The sequence below is a fragment of the Vigna unguiculata genome, chromosome 3 (assembly GCF_004118075.2).
Source record: "Vigna unguiculata cultivar IT97K-499-35 chromosome 3, ASM411807v1, whole genome shotgun sequence".
Classification (NCBI taxonomy): Eukaryota; Viridiplantae; Streptophyta; class Magnoliopsida; order Fabales; family Fabaceae; genus Vigna; species Vigna unguiculata.
This window is the reverse complement of record NC_040281.1, coordinates 54,604,571-54,628,405: the sequence shown is the minus strand read 5'-3', so window position 1 is coordinate 54,628,405 and position 23,835 is coordinate 54,604,571. Positions and strand designations below refer to the sequence as shown.

The 23,835-nt window shown below is 32.7% G+C and overlaps 3 protein-coding genes across 4 annotated transcripts; 1 reads left to right on the top strand and 2 right to left on the bottom strand.

Annotated features, from left to right (window-relative positions):
• The first annotated feature begins 7,752 nt into the window (after window positions 1-7,752).
• Window positions 7,753-12,161, top strand: LOC114176219 (kinesin-like protein KIN-8A). The gene is made up of 7 exons (XM_028061179.1): window positions 7,753-8,604; window positions 9,122-9,395; window positions 9,611-9,661; window positions 9,769-9,861; window positions 10,005-10,370; window positions 10,478-11,161; window positions 11,552-12,161. The coding sequence occupies exons 1-7, from the start codon at window positions 7,937-7,939 to the stop codon at window positions 11,582-11,584; spliced, it is 2,169 nt and encodes a 722-aa protein (XP_027916980.1). The 5' UTR covers window positions 7,753-7,936; the 3' UTR covers window positions 11,585-12,161.
• A 3,924-nt stretch (window positions 12,162-16,085) lies between these two features.
• LOC114177858 (protein MIZU-KUSSEI 1) lies at window positions 16,086-17,583 on the bottom strand. Its single transcript, XM_028063439.1, has one exon. It carries the CDS (start codon window positions 17,300-17,302, stop codon window positions 16,484-16,486), a length of 819 nt encoding a protein of 272 aa, XP_027919240.1. The 5' UTR covers window positions 17,303-17,583; the 3' UTR covers window positions 16,086-16,483.
• A 673-nt stretch (window positions 17,584-18,256) lies between these two features.
• Window positions 18,257-23,239, bottom strand: LOC114177859 (protein Dr1 homolog). 2 transcript variants are annotated; one of them, XM_028063440.1, is made up of 6 exons: window positions 23,072-23,239; window positions 22,912-22,974; window positions 21,557-21,646; window positions 20,643-20,737; window positions 19,373-19,441; window positions 18,257-18,655 (listed from the first exon to the last, which is right to left on the bottom strand). In XM_028063440.1, exons 2-6 carry the CDS (start codon window positions 22,964-22,966, stop codon window positions 18,494-18,496), a joined length of 471 nt encoding a protein of 156 aa, XP_027919241.1. In that variant the 5' UTR covers window positions 22,967-22,974; window positions 23,072-23,239; the 3' UTR covers window positions 18,257-18,493. The 2 variants fall into 2 exon arrangements, with proteins under 2 accessions (XP_027919241.1, XP_027919242.1); XM_028063441.1 differs by having other exon boundaries at window positions 18,284-18,652.
• Window positions 23,240-23,835: the final 596 nt, after the last annotated feature.

The following is a 23,835-nucleotide window of genomic DNA, read 5'->3' as shown; positions in this document are numbered from 1 at the left end:
ACTTTATGAATGAATTTAATGTTAATTGTTGAAAACTCTTACCATTGGATTTTTACAATTAAAAAAATTATAAACAAATTATCCACCTACCCTGTTTACAAAATTAAACCCTGTTTTTTTAATAGATGATGATTTAGCATATTTACATGAGACTCATATAATGATGTATATTAAGTTTACTTTATTCATTAATTACTTTGAGAGTGTAAAGAATATCTTAGTATATTTAAATACATTGAAAAAGTATGATCTAGACAATGTAAAATTAAAAGTCTTTAGTCATACTTAAGTTTTCAGAATAGTTTTTAGTCAATAGAAAATGGAATCTAAATAATACTTATCATGAATATTGCGAAGATAATTTATCAACGTAATTAAAATTTATTTTTGTTGATTGGTACTTAAAATTCTAACTTGACAATAATAATAATTGAATATAGTTGAATTTAATAATCTTAATTTTATTTAATGAATAATTTCATTTTTTAAATTAGTGATTTATAATTGATATTAATACTGATTTTAGTTTAAAAAATAATACTTCATTTATTATATAATAATTTTTATGACTAACGTGTAACATCCCGTTTTCATAGTTTTTAAACTATTAAACAAAACATTTAAATTTTTATAATTCGAAAGCAGATGATGACGTAGGCCAGTATAATATATAATACAGTCATCCTCAAAATAACTATACATACACTGATCAATACATACAGCCCATACACTACTAAAGGGTTACAAAACACCCGATCAGCTAAGCAAAAGAAAAGGGTACATCTACTACTGGTATGCCTAACATAATCATCTCCTGTCCCGGAGGGGTGTATCCTCACCTGCACCTATATCTGCTCACGCCATTCAATAAGGACGATCATTGCATAAATAGAAGACACAAGGAACACACAACATACAAGAAGGGTAAGCTAACTTGAACCAAGAGCAATTCATGCAATTGTTACACTTAGGCAGAAAACAGGATTTATCACGCAATTTATCAAAATCATCCAATCAATCTCAACCATACACCACACACCGTTCTAGACTTGATATCTGAATTATGTAAGTGGCATTGGAGCTCTTGGTGACTTGCACTTGAGATGGTTCCCAAACTCTGCAGAGTTTTAGGCACAAGGGGTATTCACCCAACCACTCTCAAGGTAAATCCCATCACCTCTATGACGGATCGGATTCATAGACCAGGACCTCCTGCTACTCCCCCGACGTAATCCATCATACTCTACTTGAGTCTTAATGGTTACTAGGAGCGTCAGGATGCCACCAATCTGAGTCCTCATGCCCTTACATTCACTAAAACCATATTCCTTAGGATTTCCCTTGAAATCCTAACTCTAACATATTCCCATTTACATCAAATTCACACTCAATTCCATCACACAATCTAACATGCATAAGGATCACATACAAGATCAACCATCATCATCTTAAGGCAATCAATATAGCATCATGTAATCAAAACAGTGAGAAAACTAACTTCTGCAGGGAATCTCGCTTAGGCTAGAGGGTCTCGCCTAAGCTAGAGAGTTTATCTCGCTTAGGCGAGTTGATCTCGCTTGGGCGAGACCTTATACAGTGGCAAATTAAAAATCCTAGGCGAACTCTCGCTCAGGCTAAACTGGTTCACCTAGACGAGAAGTCATCTCGCTCAGGTGAGTCTAGCTCGCTTAGGCGAGATTTCGCGCAGTGATAGAGGTGATCTTCTGGTATTTTCGCTCAGGCGAGAGCTGCTCGCCTAGGCGTAAATACCAGGATCACTCATCTGTTCTACGCATGCATTCTCGCTCAGAATCACCCCACACTCAAAATCACACCCAAGCAATTTCAAACACCAATTAAATGCAAAATCAGACAATTCTACCACCCAATAACACATCTCCTACGAAAATTGAGCTAAAAGTTAGCTTCCCTTACCTTTTTGCCAAAAATTGGATTAGTGGAGTCAATGAATAGCAAGAGAGAAGAATTCTTCAATTTAACCTAAGAGGATCCATCATCAAGACAAGGGAGATGAAGAATAACATGATCAGGTCCATAATTCAGAGAGTGACTAGTGATTTCTAACTGGAATTGAACTCAATTTAGAGATAAAACCTACCTAGGAGAATGGAAGCTGAGGGGGAACTGCTGAGGGTCCTGTTGGCTGGTTCTTCCAGAGTCTGAGTATGGAAAGGTTGAAACACTGAGATGACAGCACAGAGATGAGAGATTGGAAGAAAGTTGGGTTGCAGAGAAAATGGAGAGAATGAGAAGGAAGAGAGAATGTTTCTATTTTTAGAAAAGAGAAGAAAAGAAAGAGGGGTATCACATAACGTGTGTTTATATATGTTTAGCTAAATTGTGTTGACATTATAATAATTTTCAACCAGTGTCATGACCGTTAAAACTAAAACCTATAAAATAATTTAAAATAATTTTTAAATTTTATAAAATATATATTTTAAGATTATGAGTTATAAAGATACAAGAGTCAAATGTGTATAAAACTAGTATTCACAAAAATAATAAAAAACTAAATATGTTTTAAATATAGAAAAAGTTTAAGTAAATCCCTTGTTTAAAGTACAATCAAAACTTCATTTATACTCCACAATCAAATTGTATCTCAAGAACCAAGGTGTCAATTTTTTCTTTTTTTTTTCTTTAACATTCTTTGTTTTTTGTTTTTGTTTTACTTTGTCCACAAACTTTTTGCTCCCAGTCATAATATAAACCAATGAATGTTAGGTATATATTTAGACATTTTTTTTAAGATCTAGAAAATAGTTTTGACGGTAAAAGTGATTTTAAAAATATAATACTCGAACTATTTTGTTATTTGAAACATTAAGTTATAAATAAATTCTTTTTATTAATTAAATTTTATTTCATAAAAATCCTCATTTTTATAATTTCATTCTAGAAATTTTATTTATTTCTTTTTAAATTTTTAACTTTTTGTTTTCGTCCAAATCAAATATATTAGAAGTGATTGTTGTTGAGAACTTTACATTTACACGTCCATTTGATTAGATAAAAGAATATCATAAGTTTACTTTTGGGGTTAATGAACAGTGGTGAATCTTGACCAATATTGTTGGGGGAGCCAAAATAGTACATCCAAAATTTATACATTTAATTATTGTCATCAATATAATAAAAATGAATACATAATTTAGTATAACGATAACTAAAAAAGAAATAAGACTACAAATAAATATATGGAAGAGTTGAATTTGTATACTTATTTAAAAAAAAGACTAAAAAATAATTTTTCATAATCTAATAAAAAAATGAGAGACATAAATACCAAAAGAAATTTCAAAGATAATTAAACCACATTTAAAATCCAGTTATAAAAAATACACAATACAATGTTTTTTCTTCTATGTTCATAAAATAAAAAATTAATATACAAGCTCATTAAATAAATTATTAAACTAATATTCTGCTATCATGTGATACAAGAGATAATTACCTTCTCCTTTATTTTTACGAGAATGGAAGTCAACAACTGATATATGAGAGCAAAAATAGTAGATATTTTTTCTCTTCAAAAACAAAAGAAAATAGGTGAGACTGGGAGATAAGAACAATTCGTGAGAACTCAAGTCATATAATGGAACCACAAATAAAATTTGGTTATAAAAAAACACAGAGTAAGATACTTTTACTTCTATGTTCATCAAATAAAAATTAATATAAAAAAGACTTATTAAATAAATTATTAAACTAATATTTCACTATCAAAAAAATGAAAGAATTATCTCATTCTTTTCCTCCTTGAGAATGAAAGAGAACGAAGAGAAATCAGAGCAAAAAAATAGATAATTTTCTCTTCAAAAATAAAAGGAAACATGTGAGAATAAAAAATGAAAATGATTTATAAGAACTCAAACCATAATGAAAAATAATAATAAAAACATCTTGATAAATCTTTTTATTCTTTATTTTTATTTTATATTTTATTTATTAACATTAATTATTATGTTTATAAAATAAATAAAATATTTGATTTAATCATCATTAATTTATAATATATTATCTAATATCTATAATATAAAAAAAATTAAAATACCTAAAACAAAACAAAAAATCAAAATTTTGGGGGGGCCATGGCCCGCCACCATAAACATCCGCTACTGTTAATGAGTATTTGAGTTGCATGCAATGTATGGTTCAACTCATTTGATTCAAATTAATTCATAGTGAATCTTTATCAGTATGTGATCATAAGAATGTGTTTGAATTTATAGTTGGAATTTTCTTTGTAAAGTTGGATCTCACAGTGAAAAATAGAGCTTTAGGAGCAAATTACACTTAAGAGCCATCTATACCAAATAAGAAAATATAATAATAATTTGTAGAGTTTGATTTTTGTTGTTCACTTGTGTGTATGTTGATGTTTACTATAATGATTTGATTGTTTGATTAGAAATTGTTTGATTTAGTTTAATGTGTATTGAACATTATTGAATTAAAATTTGGTATCTAATTTGTGAAATATTGAGAGGTGGGTATATGAGCTTGCATAATGGGCTTCTAATTGTACATTTTAAACTAAATTGGTCCTAATTTTGATTTGGATAAAGGATAAAAGTAAAAGCACACATCAGAGCCAATAGTACAATTGAGTCAAAGTTTGCTTGAGCAAATGAACGAGTCACTAAGTGAGAGTAAAATTTTGATAGATTTTCAATAGAGAATCATAGGAGATACAACACCACCTTTGACCCAAAACCTTAAACCATTTGGTTTACGAGTCTTTATCCCATGTTCAACTTTCTCATTTTTACTCAATATGGGACTTAAAATCGCATTTGTATTCCCAACAAACTTCCCCTCAAGTGTGAGACCCTTCACATTGGTGATTTCATCTCGAACCAACCACAAGTACCCCTTACTTACCGGGACACACTTTCCTAATCCTTTGTAAGAAATTTTTTTATACAATGACTCATTTGAGCCGACTACCAAGATGAACCTTCAATTATGATACCATTGACAAGTCTTTCGAGATAGGATTACTGAGGAAATATAACACCAATGAGACATAAGCCTAACACACATATAATGGTTTGACAAATTCTCCAAATCAAAACATTAAGGCAATGCGTTTATGAGTATTTATCTCTATATGATGCTCAGTTTCTCATTTTTTTTTTCAACATGGAACTTGATTTCATACTTAGATTCCCAACAATTACTTTACTTCAAAGGAACGAGTATACCTCTAGAGATAACTTACTAAACGAATAAATAAACTCATTGAGTGAGTTTGTGAAGGATTGGACGAAGAATATGTTTGAAATTATTAACATTTGAGGATGGATAAAAATGTTCTAAAATTGTTATAATATTTTAAAGCAAAGTAAATATATATTGAAACAAGAGAATGATGGGTACATGAATGTTGTGTTTATTGTGTGAATGTGATTTTTATTAAGAAAGAAAAATTTAGTGTAATAATACATTAAATAGGAGTCCATATTGTGAACTCATTTTAACTATATTAAACTCAAATACTGCTAAGTCACCTTTTTATTATTGTCTAGTTTGCTTTAGTCATGAAAGCATGTCATGGTACAAATGATAGTAGAACTTAACAATAGAATAAATATTTGTATGAAAAATGCATTACTCTTTAGTGGTTTCATATGTATATGAATGTGTTCTGCAGTGAAATTTTTCTCTGATGTATTATATATATATATATATATATATATATATATATATATATATATATATATATATATATATATATATATAATATAATATAATATAATATAATATAATATAATATAATATAATGTGTAATAACAATGAATAAAATTATTTAAATTGGAAGGTTTCATTTTATACATTAAATAGTTATTGCTTGTATACAAAAACTATTATCAAATAAATTTCTTCTTATTTCTTATTTATTTTGTCACCTAATTCTCTTTTTACAAGTGGATTTTAATCATTTGCCTTCTTTTAGTTGTATTTTAATGATTTTCAATAAATGTATAATGACATGTATCATATATCTGAGTATAATTTTATATTAATATATATTTAATTTAAAAGCATGTGTGTTTAATAAAAGTAAATAATAACGCTTTTATATATAACAAAAAATTTTAAAATATAATTCAATTCCATACTCATTTAATTTGTTCAGTCAAAAGTAATGAATTTTAAAATTGTTAATTAATATATATATATATATATATATATATATATATATATATATATATATATTAATAATTTTAAAATTTATTAATTTTGTGCAATCAAAGTTTGTTATTTTTTAACAGTGCCAAATTTATTTAAATATAAAATAAAATATAATAAATTTGAATGATTGAATATATGTATCTAACCATTTAATGAGTAGAATTTGCCTAGAATTCATACTTACCATACCAGACAGATTTTTTGTTTTTTATTTTTAACTATTTGAGAATCTATTTTGATGAATTTTAGACTTTTTTTTAATTGGTAACTGTGAAAACGTAAAAAAAAAAAATTATTTAGTATGTGCTTACAAAATTATATTTGAATAAAAAATAGCTTAGTAACTTTCTTAACATATCTTCAATAACTAGACAATTCTCATACAGTTAGATAATAAAAGTGGTCTCCATACTGTGTAGTAAATTTCATTCAATAACAAAATATGTTAAAAATTGGTAGGACAATCTCATGTTTCATCTAAAGCTTGTAGAGGAAATAAGTTTTTTTTTTTTTATTGTAAGTTTTTTCTTACTAAAAAGTATATATAAATGTCTAAAATGATATCAAAGATGGACATTATTATTATTATTTTTAAAATCAGTTTATGTAATGATATTACTAAAGGCATACATGTATAAACATTTTAAAATTTAATCACATATTTTGCTTGCCTTTGAAGTTCAATGACACTTGAAAGTTGGTTAGGTGAAATATTCTTTCAAATTCATAAATTATGATTATGTGTGCCCAATATAGTGCAAAAGAGATTCAAAGTGAGTAAAGAACAACACTATAATGAACTTCTTTATTTATACTATAAGGCTTTTGTAAAGAACTATGCTTTTCCTAATAATTTATTCACACACTCTCACTGCACTGAGTTTAAGAACTCTCCTCCTTGGAGTTAGGTAAAATGATATTATTTAAATTTGCATTTAATTTTTAAATAATGAATAGGAAGATAAGGTCTAAAGCCTTCATGAAAAATAAATAAATCTACAAAATTATCTTATTTACCTTTTATAAATCTTATATATTTGAATTAATTTCACACAAATAAATTCATACTATCATTTATATTCTGGATTTATACAACACTGGATATTAAATTGGTCATTTATGAGGAACGTGAGATTCTCGTTTTGATGACCTGACATTTGACCGTTACATTATATTTTTTAAAATTATAATTCAAATCTCTTACTTTGTTACTTTCACTCTATAAAAAAGAAGTCAACCCTACCTATTTTACATACCAATTTAATGCCAAAATTTTTGTATATAGCTACTATTAGTATTAAAATCTTGAAGTTTTCTATAGCATATTTTGAATCTCTAAAATAACTCTCTTTTTAACCTACATTAGTGTTTAAGAATTGACTTGAAAAGTCAATTTTAGAAACTTAAATGAAATTAAAACATTAAAAAATCATTTAACTTTTAGTTGTAAAAATTAATAAGATAATAAAATCAAATTCAAAATTAAATTTAAAAATTACTCGTACTCAACCCAATCTCGTCTCTCTCCATCGTCCATTTCCCTCTCAAATCAACGTCTCGTATCTCTCCAAAATCAAATTCCAAACCCCACTCAAAGCAACACTGTTCCTCCTCTACCTTCTTCTTTGTACCCAGTGAGCTTAATTTCTCCACTACTGTTGCAAATCTGAATTGTTCCGACCACGCATGTGTAAGTAGTGACTAGAATCCGAGAATGCCGGTTTCAACACGGTCTCAGATAAGCGGGGAAGCGGAACCGAACCCATCGACGGCGACACGGCTGAGAAACCCGCACCATGGGCTGAAGGAGAAGCTCAGAACGCTGACCCTTTTGTACGAGCAGCAGAAACAAGCCTCGGTGTCTCTCAAGAATGCGTCTTTCAGGTTCCCTGAGAAGACAGTCATGCGAGAGAACGCAATGCCCAACACCGTCGTCACAAGAACCTTCGTGCTCCCTCAACCTCCCTCAAATGACGATGATGCCAAGGAAAACGCCGTCATAGGTGCAGATCGCATTGTGGGGTTTTCGTGTCCCAGAAAAACGACAACAGATAATAATAATAATGTTTCCGTTTGTTATTCTGCCACGGTGGCGCGGAAGCTCTCGATGCAGGAACCGGAGAGAGTGGATGGGATTTCAGAGAAGCAAGGGAAAATGGGAAGCAGGATCATGGTTTTCGTGAGGCTGAGACCGATGAACAAGAAGGAGAAGGAAGCGGGTTCACGGTGCTGTGTAAGAGTTGTTAATCGCCGTGACGTTTACCTCACAGAATTTGCCAACGAAAACGATTATCTCAGACTTAATAGGCTTCGAGGACGCCACTTTACCTTCGATGCTGCGTTTCCAGATTCCGCTTCTCAGCAAGAAGTTTATTCCACATCGTGAGTTCTAAGAGTTATTGTTTTTTGATTTGTTTATGGTTGCTATTTTTCAGACTTGTTTTTGCAACATGGTAATGAAACTGAAGTGCATAATTTTATGTAAGAACCTTGTTCATTTCTCATTGTAGGTTCTAGAAATTTTTCTCTAAACAAGTTCATATCATCACGGAAAATGTGTGTATGAAAAATTGTTTACAACCATGCCAATTAACTACTGCAGTGTTGTTTTGGCTTAAAAAAGCATCTTGAGTTTGTGTTTTGTTCGAGTTTAGGGAATGCAATATATTAGATATCTAGAATTGGAAGTGCATTTTGCTTCCTATGGTGTATTGGATATCTCTAATTGGAAGGAAAACTTTGTTTCCTATAGTGGTCCTACTAAGCTAAAATAGAATCTCTCACTGAGGATAGTTGTGGTGTATACAAAAACAAAACATTGTTTACCACAAGGTTGCTTGTACAACTTACTTCATACTTTCACTTCAGTTTTAGGGAATGTTGAATTTGATTTTTCCAGGACTTCAGAGCTTGTGGAAGCGGTTTTGCAAGGGAGGAATGGGTCGGTTTTTTGTTATGGTGCAACGGGAGCTGGGAAGACTTACACAATGCTTGGGACGGTGGAGAATCCTGGGGTTATGGTTTTGGCTATTAAGGATCTTTTCAGTAAAATCAGGCAGCGGAGCTGTGATGGAAACCATGTGGTTCATCTGTCCTATCTTGAGGTTTATAATGAAACTGTTAGAGATTTGCTTTCACCTGGAAGACCTCTGGTTCTTAGAGAAGATAAACAGGTGCCATTTTTAAGTTCTCCAAGTTGGGTTGTTGATGTGCTTAATTCATGACTTATGAAAGAATGTAGATGGTTCATGCCATTTCCTGGGTTAATCTGTTTAGTATTTGTGATAAGTTTTTTATAGGTGATAACATTAAAAGGTCCTGTTTGCCTTGTGTTTGAATTCTACTCGAAAGATAGCTGATTATACTTTGCTCAAATTGTGTTGTGTAGGGGATTGTGGCAGCAGGTCTTACACAATATAGAGCGTATTCAACAGATGAAGTAATGTTCTTATCAATCCTTTTTGGAAGAACTTTAGACCTTTGTTTCAAGCTAGAATTGAACCTTTGTTTAGCAAAATTAACTTTTCTTTTATCCTGTTGCTTCAGGTGATGGCATTGCTTCAACAAGGAAATCAGAACCGAACCACAGAACCAACTCGTGCAAATGAAACATCCTCCCGTTCCCATGCAATTTTGCAGGTATTCCACCATGGTTTTTTAGGAAAAAGTGAAGAAGAATCCATGTAATGTTTGGATAGAGCACAAGTGCACAACCTAAGTATTTTTTATACTGTGACAGGTTATTCATACTAACCTAATCCACTTTATTTTGTTATATCTAGGTCATGGTGGAATACCGAGTTAGAGATGCTGCAATGAATGTTATTAACCGAGTGGGTAAGCTCTCATTAATTGACCTTGCAGGGTCTGAGAGAGCTCTCGCTACGGATCAAAGAACACTTAGATCTCTTGAGGGTGCCAATATAAATCGGTCTCTTCTTGCACTAAGCAGCTGTATTAATGCTCTAGTTGAAGGCAAGAAACATATCCCATACAGAAACTCAAAACTCACCCAGCTTCTCAAGGATTCACTTGGAGGAGCTTGTAACACAGTCATGATTGCAAACATAAGTCCAAGTAACTTCTCCTTTGGTGAAACACAGAACACAGTTCATTGGGCTGATAGAGCCAAGGAGATTCGACTGAAGGTTGAACCCTGAACCTTGCAAACCTATGATCATCCAAATGTTGAGACATAAAAGTGACATTTTTTGTGATGAATTTGAATAATGTAATCTGTTATGTGTGGACACAGGTAAGCGATGCAAATGAGGATCAATTGCCAGTGCCTGAGATAGAAACTGACCAAACCAAGCTGGTACTTGAGCTACAAAAGGAGAATCGTGAATTAAGAATACAACTAGCACAACATCAGCAGAAGATGTTGACTTTGGAAGCACAATCCTTAGCTTCACATTCCTCCCCAACACCACCTTCAGCCGAACCTCTTTCCACTCCTCCAACTTCTGCCCAACCAGTTGAAAAACGAAGGAGTAGATCCTCTTTCTTGGCTGGAACTTGTTTCACTCCAGAAACCAAGAAGAAGGGAGCTGAACTAGCCATCAAGACACTTCAACGAACAGTAAAAACACTAGAGGCAGAGATTGAGAGAATGAAGAAGGATCACAAATTGCGGCTAAAGCAAAAAGATGATATTATCCGAGAGCTTTCACAAAACGGTGGCAGACAAACATTAACAGCTGGGGAAGCGGGGAAGGGAGTGGTGACCAGGTCTAGCCTACGGCCAAAGGAACAAAACAATAGTGAGATAAAGAGTCCAAGTCAACGTTTTAGATCACCAGCCCCCACTGCCAAGAAACGAACATTTTGGGACATAACAACAAATAATAGTCCATCAGTTACTACATTAAATGGTCGAAAAACCAGAAGTCATGTCCTTGCTGAACCTACGGCTCCTCCTCCATCTATGCTTCTCCAGGTACTATCCTATTCTGTATCTTATGCAGAAGACTTGGTTAGAATTGTTTTGATTAATACTAGGATTTAAGAAACAAGAAAATTACAATAAACCTTGTACCTGTTGAAGTCCCAAGAACGTCATTTGATTGATTACAGAAGTGTTCAAATTTGTTAATGTCAAGATTATGATTTTCCCCTACTCTATACAAACTTGTTTGTTGAGTAGAGAAGGATCTTGACGCTATATTGTGACATGAATCCTAGTTCTGTCCTGTTGACTAGGTCCTATATTGTAGAATCTGAGGGTAATAAACTAATTTTAACACAACGAGTTCACTAATCAATATTATTAGTCCAAATTAACCCAGAAAATCCCAACCAACTTATCCATGTTTCTTGTCTGTTTCAGCCTGGTTTTGCTCGTCAAAAAGCCATAATTTAAGTGATTTTTATGGGCCACTGCAAAAGGAAGTTGCCAGAGCACAGTGAAGTACAATATTATATAGAGAAAAATCATTGCACGTTTATATGCTTCCTTCCTCTCCTTTGTGACCATCTTTTTATGTACTTGAAGGACGATTGAGTGAGTAGTCAGCTGCAGACTCCAGCATCCTTTTACATGCTTTTTCATTCACAACCTCCATCTCCCCACACCAATTTCATTATTGCAGGCTATTAAAGCTAATGGAGAAAACTCCAAAATCTCTAATCATACATGTACAATTCATTATTTTTTTCAATCTATATTCTTGTACGAATTTGTCTGTGGGCTGGTGATGCTCCTTAAATGAATTTGTTTAGGCTTGATGTTCCCATGTTCTTCTGCCTTGGAGCTCTTTGGTCGACTCTTGTGAAGGTGTGTTGACATCTCACATCGGTGGGGTCTCCATATGGTTCAAGTATCTTGTAATGATTTGGGCAGTCACATCCTTTTCAACTGGTTTATTAAAGTTGAAATGTGTACAAAATTTGTTCTCAGTTTCTTATAATGAAAAATAATGAAGATGTAGTAGAACTTGTATGACAATCCAATAAGTGAGATGTGTGATACTCACCTTGTTTAAGAACTTATCTTTAAAACATAAACATTAATCCAGTAGTTTCCGTTGCAGAGTTTTTCTTTTATTAACTCTTAATAATAAAATAGTATATTAAAAGTCACGTCATTAGTTGTTTTTACTTCTTGGATGTATGTAAATCAGCACTCTTTGATTTATAGAGGATGGAGATAGAATTAAATTGAGGTGTTTGATAAGAAAAAAGAGAAAAGAGAAATCATTTTAAGAAAAATGAACTCATCTCCATATTTTTTAACTTTTTAAACTAAGTATCTCTAACTTTACTTTATTTCTAGTTTTTTTTTTTCTCATTCTAACTGTTTATCTATTTCATTATAACCTGTCTGAAACAAGAAGAAAAAGTATGTTGAAAAAAATGAATGAAGATGTGAACATGTATGACAATGCAAAACTCAAATAAATAAAAAACAGTGTTTTTGTAAAATATATATTTCACTGATTTAGAGCTATCAAAATACAAGGATTTCCAAGTCCCACGTAGCTCCATCTCATAAACAGCAATGGTATTACAAAATAATTATATACATTATTAAGATTTAATAATCTAATCATGTTTAAAAATAATAATGAATGAATGATAAACAAAAAAAAAAAAGGAAGTTAGATAAAACAAAGTGCATTTATGGCTCATACGTCCTTCAAAGGGATTGGGTTGGTGATTGTTAAAGGCAAATTAGTTAGTAACAGACAATATAATAGATATTAGATAAGTTAGCCTCACATTCATAATCCAAAAAGGACAGTGGGCTCGCTCAATTTCTTCTATCAAACCATATATTTTAAAAAAGTAATATATATATATATATATATATATATATATATATATATATATATATATATATATTAAACATTTAAAAAAATATAATAATATGTTCAACTAACTTAACTAAACACAATTACTAAGACGATTTGCTTAATTTTAGAATACAAAAATTGTTGATGAAACACGAGTATACCATATTGAAGCTAACTAATTTACTTTTATGAATTAATTTTCTCATATTTAAGTAAAATTTCTATTATTTTTTAAATTTGATTTAAAATTTTGAATATTTGAATAGTATTAAATTGAAGATATTTTTCAGATCAATTTACTTTTGCAGTTTTGAACCCTCATTGTAGAATCTTAGAAGTCACGCTATTTCTACCGCGTTCAATAGTAAATTTTTTGTATACTTTTAATTTAGTTAGATTTAATTTAATTTTCAAAAATAACTCCTAAATTTATTGTAATCTTAATTATTCTTAATTCAAAATTAGTTTTTAAAATTTTGAATCTTGAGATGTGATTTCAATAAAAAAATGAAGCGTTTTGAATTTAAAAACTTGCCTTCATATTTTCTTCTCAATTTGGAAATTTTTATCTTTAATATACTCTTATTTAATGTGATAGAACGTTTACTGTTAGTAATGTATACATATATTCTATGTAGTTTTAAATTCATAAATTTTATTTAAATTTAAACATATACAACAAACTTACTAACTACTCATCAGTCAAAGCATTTAGACAGAGATTTCCAGCAAAAAGATAAAAGATAGTTAGAAGAGAATTTAAAATACAATATTTAATATTTGGATTGATTTAGTTGAATGAGAAAATTCATTGATGTGACTAATAAAAACCGTTATGTCTAGAATAAGAAAATTGTCCATAAATCAATATAAAAAAAATTCAATTTTTTTTAAAGTAGATGAAATTGATTATAATTTATTTAACCTCATGTTAAACAGCTAAAATATATAAATTGGAAGACCAACATCCACAAATTAAATTAAGTCACAAAAATTTTCAACTCAGAAAAATAAATAGATGGGTTGAACCGACTCATTTTTCATTCAATCTGTAATGAATCGAAATGTAACTTTCACACACCTACTTACAACTTGATAATCAATGGTGGAATGTGGAGGTAGAAATGATTTAATTTTTGAATCGTAAGAGAAAACATCTCTATAAATTAACTGAAAAACATTCACTCGACTAATTCTGCTACACCAACTTGTCTCTTATAATTTGAATGAAATTTTGAGGTTATTAGATTAATGATGTTGCGAAATATGGTACTAATCAAGTAGACCCCCAAAACAGCACATATATAACCTGCAGAAAAATACATGGTACTGCCCCTGAAGGCATAATTTGAGGTGGTTGTTTTCCTAGGTACCACGTAAGTGTACGTGTGACCCTTTTGCTCACTTGATTTACATCAAGTGGTACCTATGATCGCTGAGTTTGTCACTCAAATTCAAACCTGGTAGGAGAAAAGTCTCTCCTGCCTGATCAAAAGAAAGCACACACATCAAATGAATCTCAACTGATTCACCAATTATAATCTGTCTATTTCCCATGCAGCCCCACTTTTGTACACTATGCAGATCATACATACTTTCATTTGTCATATTCTGATAAATTACTTATAATTGGTTCATAGGTAAGAGCTACATCTCCTACAACAACAAATGTAAAACACCAAACAATTGGATTTTGTAATGACCTGTGGTTATGTACCACACAATCTCAACAAATTCTTCTAATCTGTATAGTACTGTGTTTTTTCAATGTGGTGGGTTGAGGGAGATTTTGGTGCATCAGTTTGAACAATTATAATGTAAATCAGTGGTTCAACTTTATTTGAAGCCACTGGCTTTTAGATCTTTGGAAGAATGATGATGATTAGATGATTAAAATAACCAAAAGGACTTTGGTTTCGGCGAAAGACTTGTTGAGAGTTTTATGTTGTCCTAGCTGTAAGCATATATTTTCTTCTTCATCTTCAATCTTTTCTCTCAAAGTTGCAGGGAAATAGTAGGGATTTTCTAAAGCCTGAAAACTAGGAAGGGAAAGGCAAAAGGAGTTATCACTATTATCATCTAACTGTCCGGGTAAAGGATTTTCCTCTGGGGATTAAATAAAAAGAAACACTCTCTCATAATGAATAAAGATTCAAGTTTTCACTGAAAAATGTCTATGTTTAGTGCTAAACTTGTCTCAGATAAGATTTCCATTCAATAATCCACGTGAGAACAAAAAAAGAGCATAAAGAATAGTGGTCTCAAATGTTGACAGTAATAGGCTATAGTCTACGGCTATCAACTAAAGCTGCACAAATTACTATGAAAACAACCTGGTGAGTGTGTTTCAGATTTGAATTAGGCCAACAAAAAGAAAAGCAGTCAACAAGAGGGAAAGCAAATGATCGAGTGTATAAACAAAGGAAAAAAAGTGAGAGAAAGATGGGGTCTGCTGTCAGATTGTTAGTATCAGAATATAAATTTTTTTTTTTTTCTTTTCTTGTTTTTGCTTTTGATGACTTCTATGATTAGGCTTAGACATTAAGAAAAATTCTTGGGATCACTTCACAAACAAAATTGTGCATAAAAAGCAATCATTGGAACAACATTAACTTTTTAGACCAAATACTGAAATTGTGTTGGGTTAAAAGAACATGCTGATAAAGAATCCAAACTAAACAGGGAAAGAAGAGCATAAGGAAACAAATGAAAGAGCACTCAAACCAAATAATAATGAAGTTATCATCCAAGAAGGAGAGAGCCTCGTAAACAATCTTCCTCTGTCTCTAAGCAAACCAGATATCTTTTACAGAATTTGAAAGCGTAGAACTGACATAACAGTTTTCAGTAAAATGTTAAACCAGCTTGAGTAGTAATTGTTTGTTTTAGAAGTCCAAGCAACCCTTTCAACCATGGGGACCGAGTTAATCATCAAGCACAGAAGCACACAAGTAAAAAAAAATTAAAAAAAGGGAGCGTGAAGGAGCACAGTACAAAAAAGAGAAGCCATCAAGTGGAATCAAATAAAACAACACTGCACCACGAAATTGCAAAAGCTAATAAACCAAATAAAAATGGGAAGACAATGATGATTTGCATTAACCTTCGCCTCATATCACTAATTAAAGGATTGGAAAGGAAACTATACATATACACCTTTCATGACCCACCCCACCATCACCCTGTAAAGTATTGGTAACCCACAATTAATTTCCCCCTTTCTGCCTTTACCCTACCCACCTATCCTAACCAAAAAAAACTGAAACCCCACTTCTTCTTCCTCAGGAAGAAGAGGGGGAAAAGGAGAAAAAAAAAACAGAGAGAACTAAATGACCATTTTCATGATTGAGGAGCTAAACAGGTAGTATAGGAATAGCCTAGTGTTTAACATCCAGAAAGAAGAAACTAAAAGGGAAAGAAAGTTAAGTATGATAACTGAAACGGGTGGTCGTAGAAGTAACTAGTAACTAGACTCTAAGCAAATAAATACTGAGTTCAGGTGCTCCATTGCTGTCAGGATTCATCATGTAGAAAGCTTCAGAGTCTCTGGACCCAACAATTCTCTCAAACCTAGCCCTCATGTACATCACCTCTCCATCAGCTCCATCGCTGTTATTACTCACTGGTAGAACCCCTGCACCCATTGAAATTGGCTCCACGGCCTTCAGGATTTCCCAGTCTTTTGCTCCACATTCTCTTCTGGTGGCAAAGCCACACTTTTTTCCGTTGCAGTAGGTCCTCCACACGGACTCCTGAAGCAGCCTCAAGCTCTTCTTCTCTGAGTCTTTGTCCTTGTCGCATTCCAGCGCTATTCGGACGAGCCCAGAAGCCATTTCACGAACCAAACCGGTTATAGGTGTTGCAAGCTCGATGAGGAAAGCGGGTTGGGAAGTGGGGTCCTTCTGGAAGGCGAAGTGGACATGGCCGCGACGGTAGCCGAAGAGGGTGCCGACCACTCGAGAACCGAGGCCGAAGGGAAGGTTGGAGCGGTTCTTGCCGAAGACGGTGAGGACGGAGCGGAGCCTTGAGATTGCGACGGCCTGAAGCTTTCTTCTTTGGGAAGTGGTTGAAGGGCCCGGCAGTGGAACACCCTTGTCATCTTGTTGTTCTTCTTTTCCCTTTGTGTGTGTGTCTTCTTCCTCTATGATTTTGGACATTGTTTGAGAGGTGGGGGGGACTTGGATGTCTTCATTTCCAACCTTGTTGGTCCAATGGAAATGCCTCTTGGAGGATGAGTCTTGAGGTTGAGGGGTTGAGGTTGTATCATCCATGACTAGTGTCTTCATAAGAGAAAGGAAGAACAAGCTTTAAAGGAAGGTCAGATAGTAGAGAGAGAGACGGAGAGAGTATGAATCTGGTTTCTTCTTTTTACTGTTGGGGATAGATATGTTGGGCTTTTAGGTTTATTTAATTGTTTCTTTGTTATTCTAGCCATCTCCCCCATTCATATAGTGAGTGCAAGAGAATCCTGACAAAAGAAACATAACCAGTCCCACCAGCTGATATAGGAAATCAGAAAGAGACTGGGATAGAGTGCGCTTCAAATAGAAAAGAAAGGAATCTAAGGAGACAATGTGTTTGTTATTTCACTTTCTTGTGGGGTAGAGAAGGAAGAGAGAGAGAGAGGGACTTGCGCCCTGTGCCATTGTGCTCGACTAAACTCTTTTGACTTGATGCCCAAAACGGTAAAAAGGATTAAAAAACCTAAAGCAAGAACAAACAAAACACAAAGCCATCACTGTTGAAACTCGACATGCACTCCGCACACACTTCTGCACCATCTATGTCTTCTAGTGCAAAGGCGCACCATCGTGACATCAGGTTAACCATTACTGAATTCTCGTGGCTCATGTTGGCTACAGAGACTACATTACACGTATCTGCGAACTGACACCTCGTTCTAGGTTAGTCCCCTAAGCACTCAATCCTACCGCGCTGTTATCAAAAATTGACATTTAAGGTTTAGCTCTACATAATTAGACTTCGGCTGCTAGGTCTACAGTTTCATGAGGGGGTTAATTAAACGAGAATTTGATGGGATAAAGAAAAATAATGAGAAGACTTCGATTATTGTATTAATCGCAACTAGACGTGATTGAAATGACATTAGTATTTCGAGTTTGCAATATTTCCCATACTAACCAAGGCAACAAATCTACCAAACACCATTGCTTCTACATATTTGATAATTTGTTACAATCTAATAAACTTAGTAGCCATTGTCAGAATTGAGCTAAGAGTTGTTAGTATATGGAAGATACTAAAAGTAATTAAATAACTACATGTAATGCTAAAAGGGAGGCATTTAATGATCTCTCACTAATTACATTGACTTACAAATATGGATTCATCGATAGAATACAAATTGAGAGCACATCCACATAGGCCAGCAAACTAGTGAATGGTTTTTGTACACACTATTAGAAGCACAGACAGGAATCGGGTTGCTTGCCTATGGTTCCATAAATATCCTAAAGTCAGCTATCTAAACTTTGGTCAGTATCTGGCTGCTTGGAAGTAATGCCTCCACCGTTCATCCTAGCACGGGCCTCTGCAAACATCCTTTGCTGCTCTGCTAATGCTTCTTCCTCGGTCATCTCAGCCACATTGCTCCATTTACCACCCTTTAAAGAGTCCTGCTGGAAGACATAAAAATCAATAACAAAAACAGTTAAATTCACATTTAACAACAATAACTTCGTTCAAAATTTACTTTCCACATTAACTGATCAGAAAACAGCTAAATTCGTATACAACAGCAATCAACTTGTCCAGAACTCACTTTCCATGTTAACTGATCAACAACACAGGCTCACCAGGCTACCAATACGAATACAAGGACAATAAAACCTGCTGAAGTTCATTAGATAATTTCGATTTCAATAACCAACCATGGCACGGACCATCATGCTCTCAACATGATCTGAAAACACCAGGTGGGAAGGGAAGGTAAATCGACTACCAGTCCGTTAAGATTTTTCCAGCATATTTACCAACATACCATTTACACCTGTCTCTACCAGGGGAATACATTAGATGGAGCTATGATAGGTTTGGGGGCTTCTTCAGAGAAGAAGCATCAACGAGGCCAGCAAGTTCTTTCTTAAGACAGTCCCTCTTTCATCTGACCCCAGTTGGAAAACACAAATTTAGCTTGCACTAAGATTGTTTGAGAAGGACAGATAAACATCGTTCATATATGAGGGAGCACTCCAGGTTTTCATTTTTTATTTTCTAGTGTTCACCCATGAAGAAATTAAGATGTTGGGCATGGACTCAAGGAAGTGAATATGCTAAGTTGTATTGTATCGCTCAAGTATTCAAAATGCAGATGGGACATTAATATTAATAATTACCATGGTCTCCATTTTGTGTTGTTCGTATGCTGCATAAACTTCTTCAATGTACTCACCAAATCCAAGAACCTGGGGAAAGGAGCAAGTAAATAAACAAAATCAGAAACAGGTATGCAACATGTTTAAAGGATTCAATGTATCTATGATTTTGGAACACTTGTAACAACAGAATAGAAAATAATTCCCTTTAAATGAACTGTTCCTTTTCTTTTCAATTAATAAGTCACTCCTAAAGTAAAATAATCATGTAAAATATATAGTAGAGAGCATGAATATTGCTATGATCTATATTATCAACACTCGGCAGGATACCATAATAGACTCTCATTTTTCAAGGAAAGGACAACAGCTACTTTGGCTTCAGGGTAAGATAAGAATAATTCTAAATCTTGTTACAGCATCATCCTACTTGCAAGATGAAGAAAGTACGTTTTTAATGTTTTTAAGATAATAAATGCTTACTTTTTCATTTAACTCCTTTTTACAAAGTATTAGGTGGATGCATCATTATTAGTACTCATAAGGTGATATCTTACGTGTACGTGGTGGATGGGAGATGATATGATAGAGTATAGCCATTCTAGGTATTGTAAATACTTAGTGTTGTAGGTGCCTAGTTAGCATCTGTTGCAACTAACTAGCAGAAGTTACGCTGAACTATCAGTTATATATATAGTCTAGTTAGCAAAGTTGCAAAAAACTAATCAAGTCAGTTATGCTGAGCTGTGAGTTAGTTAGATATAAAGTCAGCACAGCTTGCAAAACAGGCGACTACTTAGTACCTCAAAAAATAATGTAATAAATCAATTGCAGTTTCTACAAATTCTCTTCTCGTTCTCAGTACTGTATTACTACTTCCTTCAGGAGACATTTAGTGGGCTCAAATAATAAATCCGTAAGAGGAGCCCAATCAGCTACTAAGTATTTTAATTTCAAGTGTTAGCAACTTCTGCTCAGTCTCATCATAGATAAGAATGCAATTATTTAATTATTAGAGCAATTTTTACCATGAAGACATAAATCATTGTTTGGATGCAAATTTTGGGGAAGAGGAAAGAAAAAATTGTTAATTTTAAATCACTAATCTTAAATCCTTTCAACTCTGCTTCCCAAACTGTGTTATTAACAAACCTCTGTTGAATGAAATCTTCACAGCCAAAAAAAATACAGCCTAAGATAAGGCATGGTGTAAAATGACATAAACACTCAAATATAAAGTAGAAAATATTCACAAGCGAAGCTCTAGAAATCCAACTGATAAACAAAATACCTGTAGAGCCTTCAATACATGCTCGGGTGCAATTGTCCGTTTTTCCTCTCTGTTGCAGACTTCATTGGATTCTGACGAGATGAGGTTTATAAACTCTACAAGGACAAATTGGTTTACATCTTAAATATTGAGAAAAGTCAACTACGAATATGAAGCAGAAAATTCTAAAGAGAACTTCAACCAAAAGTTTTAGAAAATAAAACCAATGACACACACGTTCAACATGTCCACAATATAGATATAATAGCAAACAATTCTGTCACTTCAACATGAACTATATTTGAAAAAACAGACAGCAAGTTCAAAATAGCTTATCACCAACAATTTTATTACACTACAGATTCTAGTAATTCACGGCTAATATTGTATGATAGGGTTAGGTAACAGCAAATATAGATGAAATGAAGAAGGACCTGCGAGTCAGATACTGCAGCAAAATGAAAATCAGAAAACGGGGAGAATAAACTGAATCAACACCAGGAAGTGCCAGAAGACATCACAACTGGCCACTGATGGTGTCAAAGAATAATGGTCTGTGTATCAGAGACACGAACATATGACTTCCAGAATAGGGCTTCAAATTTTGAACCCAAATGAGGAAAGCAGAAAATAAACAAAAAAATAAAATAAAATATATCAAACAAAGCAGTAGTGAAGGGTAAATGAGATTTTAGAAAACATTAATGCCACAAATAACCATGAATGATGCTGCAATGGACACCACCCAAGGCATGACAATGAGCTGGTACGATGGGCTTCAATGGAGGGGACCATAACTTTATCAGACATCAGAACAATAAAAATAGTAAACGACACTATCTCTGATTTCCTAAAACTAAAACTAAAAGAATTAAGTCAACATATCAAACACAATATAATGGAAACGAAATTATCATTGATTATAAAATGCTGACCTACACAACACTCGATTAATAGATCTTGAGCATCTCTTGCTACACGTACATCTGGGGGTAACATTTCTTTAATAATTTTTGTCATTGTCGCTGCCAAAAAATCAGAGATTCTGTTAGCAATACACAATGATGCATTGCCAATCAAAAAGAAAACATAGATTGACTATCAAGTATCCAAAAGTTAAAAGAACCAGACATCACTGTTCATTATTAATTAGCAACATTTTATGAAATAATCCTATTCAAAAAAACCTTTAACTAAGTCTTCTGGTAATTAAATTTAAATATAGCTGTTTTGATATGATAACTAATTAAGTTTTAAAAATTAATAAAAACAAAGTAGAAACGCTAGTAAGATATATTATTATAAAAAAATCAGAGATTCTGTAAGCAATACACAATGGTGCATTGTCAATCAAAAAGAAAACATAGATTGACTATCAAGTACTCCAAAAGTTAAAAGAACCAGACATCACTATTCAGTATCAATTAGCAACATTTTATGAATTAACCCTGTCAAAAAACCTTTAACTATCACAGTCTTCTGGTAATTAAATTTAAATATAGCTGCTTTCATATGATAACTACTTAAGTTTTAAAAAATAATAAAAACAACGTAGAAACGCCAGTAAGAAATATTATTATAATGGCAAAACCAAATTCTGTAGGTGAATAACATAATACTACAATCTTCATGAAACTACCATAGGCTTGCTCGGTATCAAATCAGTGCCTTACAAAAAAACTGCAAGAAAGCCGTTTTCTATAATCAGATAAGATAAAAAGTACAAAATATATTATTCAGAGCGAGTCAAAGAAGACATGCTCAGATCTCAGTGGAAGTTAACTTTTGTTCCAATCCATCCATGTATCTTCATGCAAAATAAAAATAATGAAATACATAATTAGTCTCTGTATACTGAAAAACAACTCTTTTGTTAAATTTTATACCACATTAAACTTTTAACATTTCATAAAAAGAAATTTAAAAAATCACTAATTACCATCGAGATTGTCAGCAAGTATGATAATGTTATCTTGAATTGTCAACGGACACCATCAATAACAAAAACAATTTTCGGAATTATTACGAAGTCCAGTTAAGGAAAAAGTTTTATCAAGTGAATTAGGTTGCGGAAAACTCATACTCAGGCATTTGCAAAGGAAAAATATACATAACGAGATATTAGCCCTAAATGTCACAAAAACCTATACATACTGCGGACAATTTTTATCTTTCTTGTTTTTGTTTTTTCTGCAGTACCCAGAATTCACCTGTGCAAATAACAACCGATTCCAAAGAACTCGATATGATTATAATAGCTACTGAAAGAGATGGAAGCGAGGGTGGAAACCTTTAGGAAGCGAAGCGTCTTCTTTTGATTTGCCGATTATGTCCATAGGCTCCATGATTCAACCTAGAATCGAACGAAACGAATAATTAGGGCACAGACACGTAAACAAACAGGGAAAACGATTACAGATCTGAGAGGGAAGAGGAAAAGGAGAATTTACCTATTATCGATAAGGAAGAAGAATCCCAGAAGGCGCGATTGAAGTTCGTAGTTGCGGAGGGAAGAGAAGGTGCGAGAGCGAGGACATGGCTGAGGCTGATATATGAATTTATGATGACAGTTTCACAGGATAAGAGAACCAGTTCTCGCTCGCATCCGATTAGGGCAACCCACACTGCCCCAAACGCGTTTACCAGATGCCTTCATCCACGCGCTTTCCTTCGCGCGTTGGCTTAACATTTCCTATCTCTTTTTTTTTTTCTTACAAATTCATCAATTATCTGTAAAATTATCATATAGTTTATTTTTGTTTTCGCTTAATTAAGTTTCACAAATTATTTAAGTATTTTCTATTAAATTTATTATGTTTATTAGATATTTAAAAAAATTATGTTTTTAATTACATTTTTTGTTTTTTATTTAGATGACATGTTTGTTATTTTATTTTGTGGTCTTATTTTTTTATTATGTATTAATAAATATGAGATTTAGTTGTTAAACATCAATTATAATATTATTTTATATTAATAACAACACTTTATATATTTACATTGATTATAATATTATTTTATATTAATAACAAAACTTTATATATTCTTTTATCGGACAATGAAATAAAATAATATTATGTCACCTAACAATAAAAAAATAATAATATTTAATGGAAAAATAAAAAAATGGATTTCCATTAAAAATTAATGAAACAGTGAATAAGAAAATACTTGTACGAGTAACTTAAAACTGGAATAAGGTTTAATATTTGGA

What these genes read in the sequence shown, in the direction of transcription:
- LOC114177859 (XM_028063440.1), bottom strand. Translation starts at nt 22,966, where the DNA reads ATGGAGCCTATGGACATAATCGGCAAATCAAAAGAAGACGCTTCGCTT. An exon ending in ATTAATCGAGTGTTGTGTAG is followed by an intron (nt 20,738 to 21,556) that starts GTCAGCATTTTA and finishes TTGTCCTTGTAG; the next exon opens with AGTTTATAAACCTCATCTCG. An exon ending in AACACAAAATGGAGACCATG is followed by an intron (nt 18,656 to 19,372) that starts GTAATTATTAAT and finishes TATGTCTTCCAG; the next exon opens with CAGGACTCTTTAAAGGGTGG.
- LOC114177858 (XM_028063439.1), bottom strand. Translation starts at nt 17,302, where the DNA reads ATGAAGACACTAGTCATGGATGATACAACCTCAACCCCTCAACCTCAA.
- LOC114176219 (XM_028061179.1), top strand. Translation starts at nt 7,937, where the DNA reads ATGCCGGTTTCAACACGGTCTCAGATAAGCGGGGAAGCGGAACCGAAC. An exon ending in CAAGAAGTTTATTCCACATC is followed by an intron (nt 8,605 to 9,121) that starts GTGAGTTCTAAG and finishes TGATTTTTCCAG; the next exon opens with GACTTCAGAGCTTGTGGAAG. An exon ending in GTTCCCATGCAATTTTGCAG is followed by an intron (nt 9,862 to 10,004) that starts GTATTCCACCAT and finishes TGTTATATCTAG; the next exon opens with GTCATGGTGGAATACCGAGT.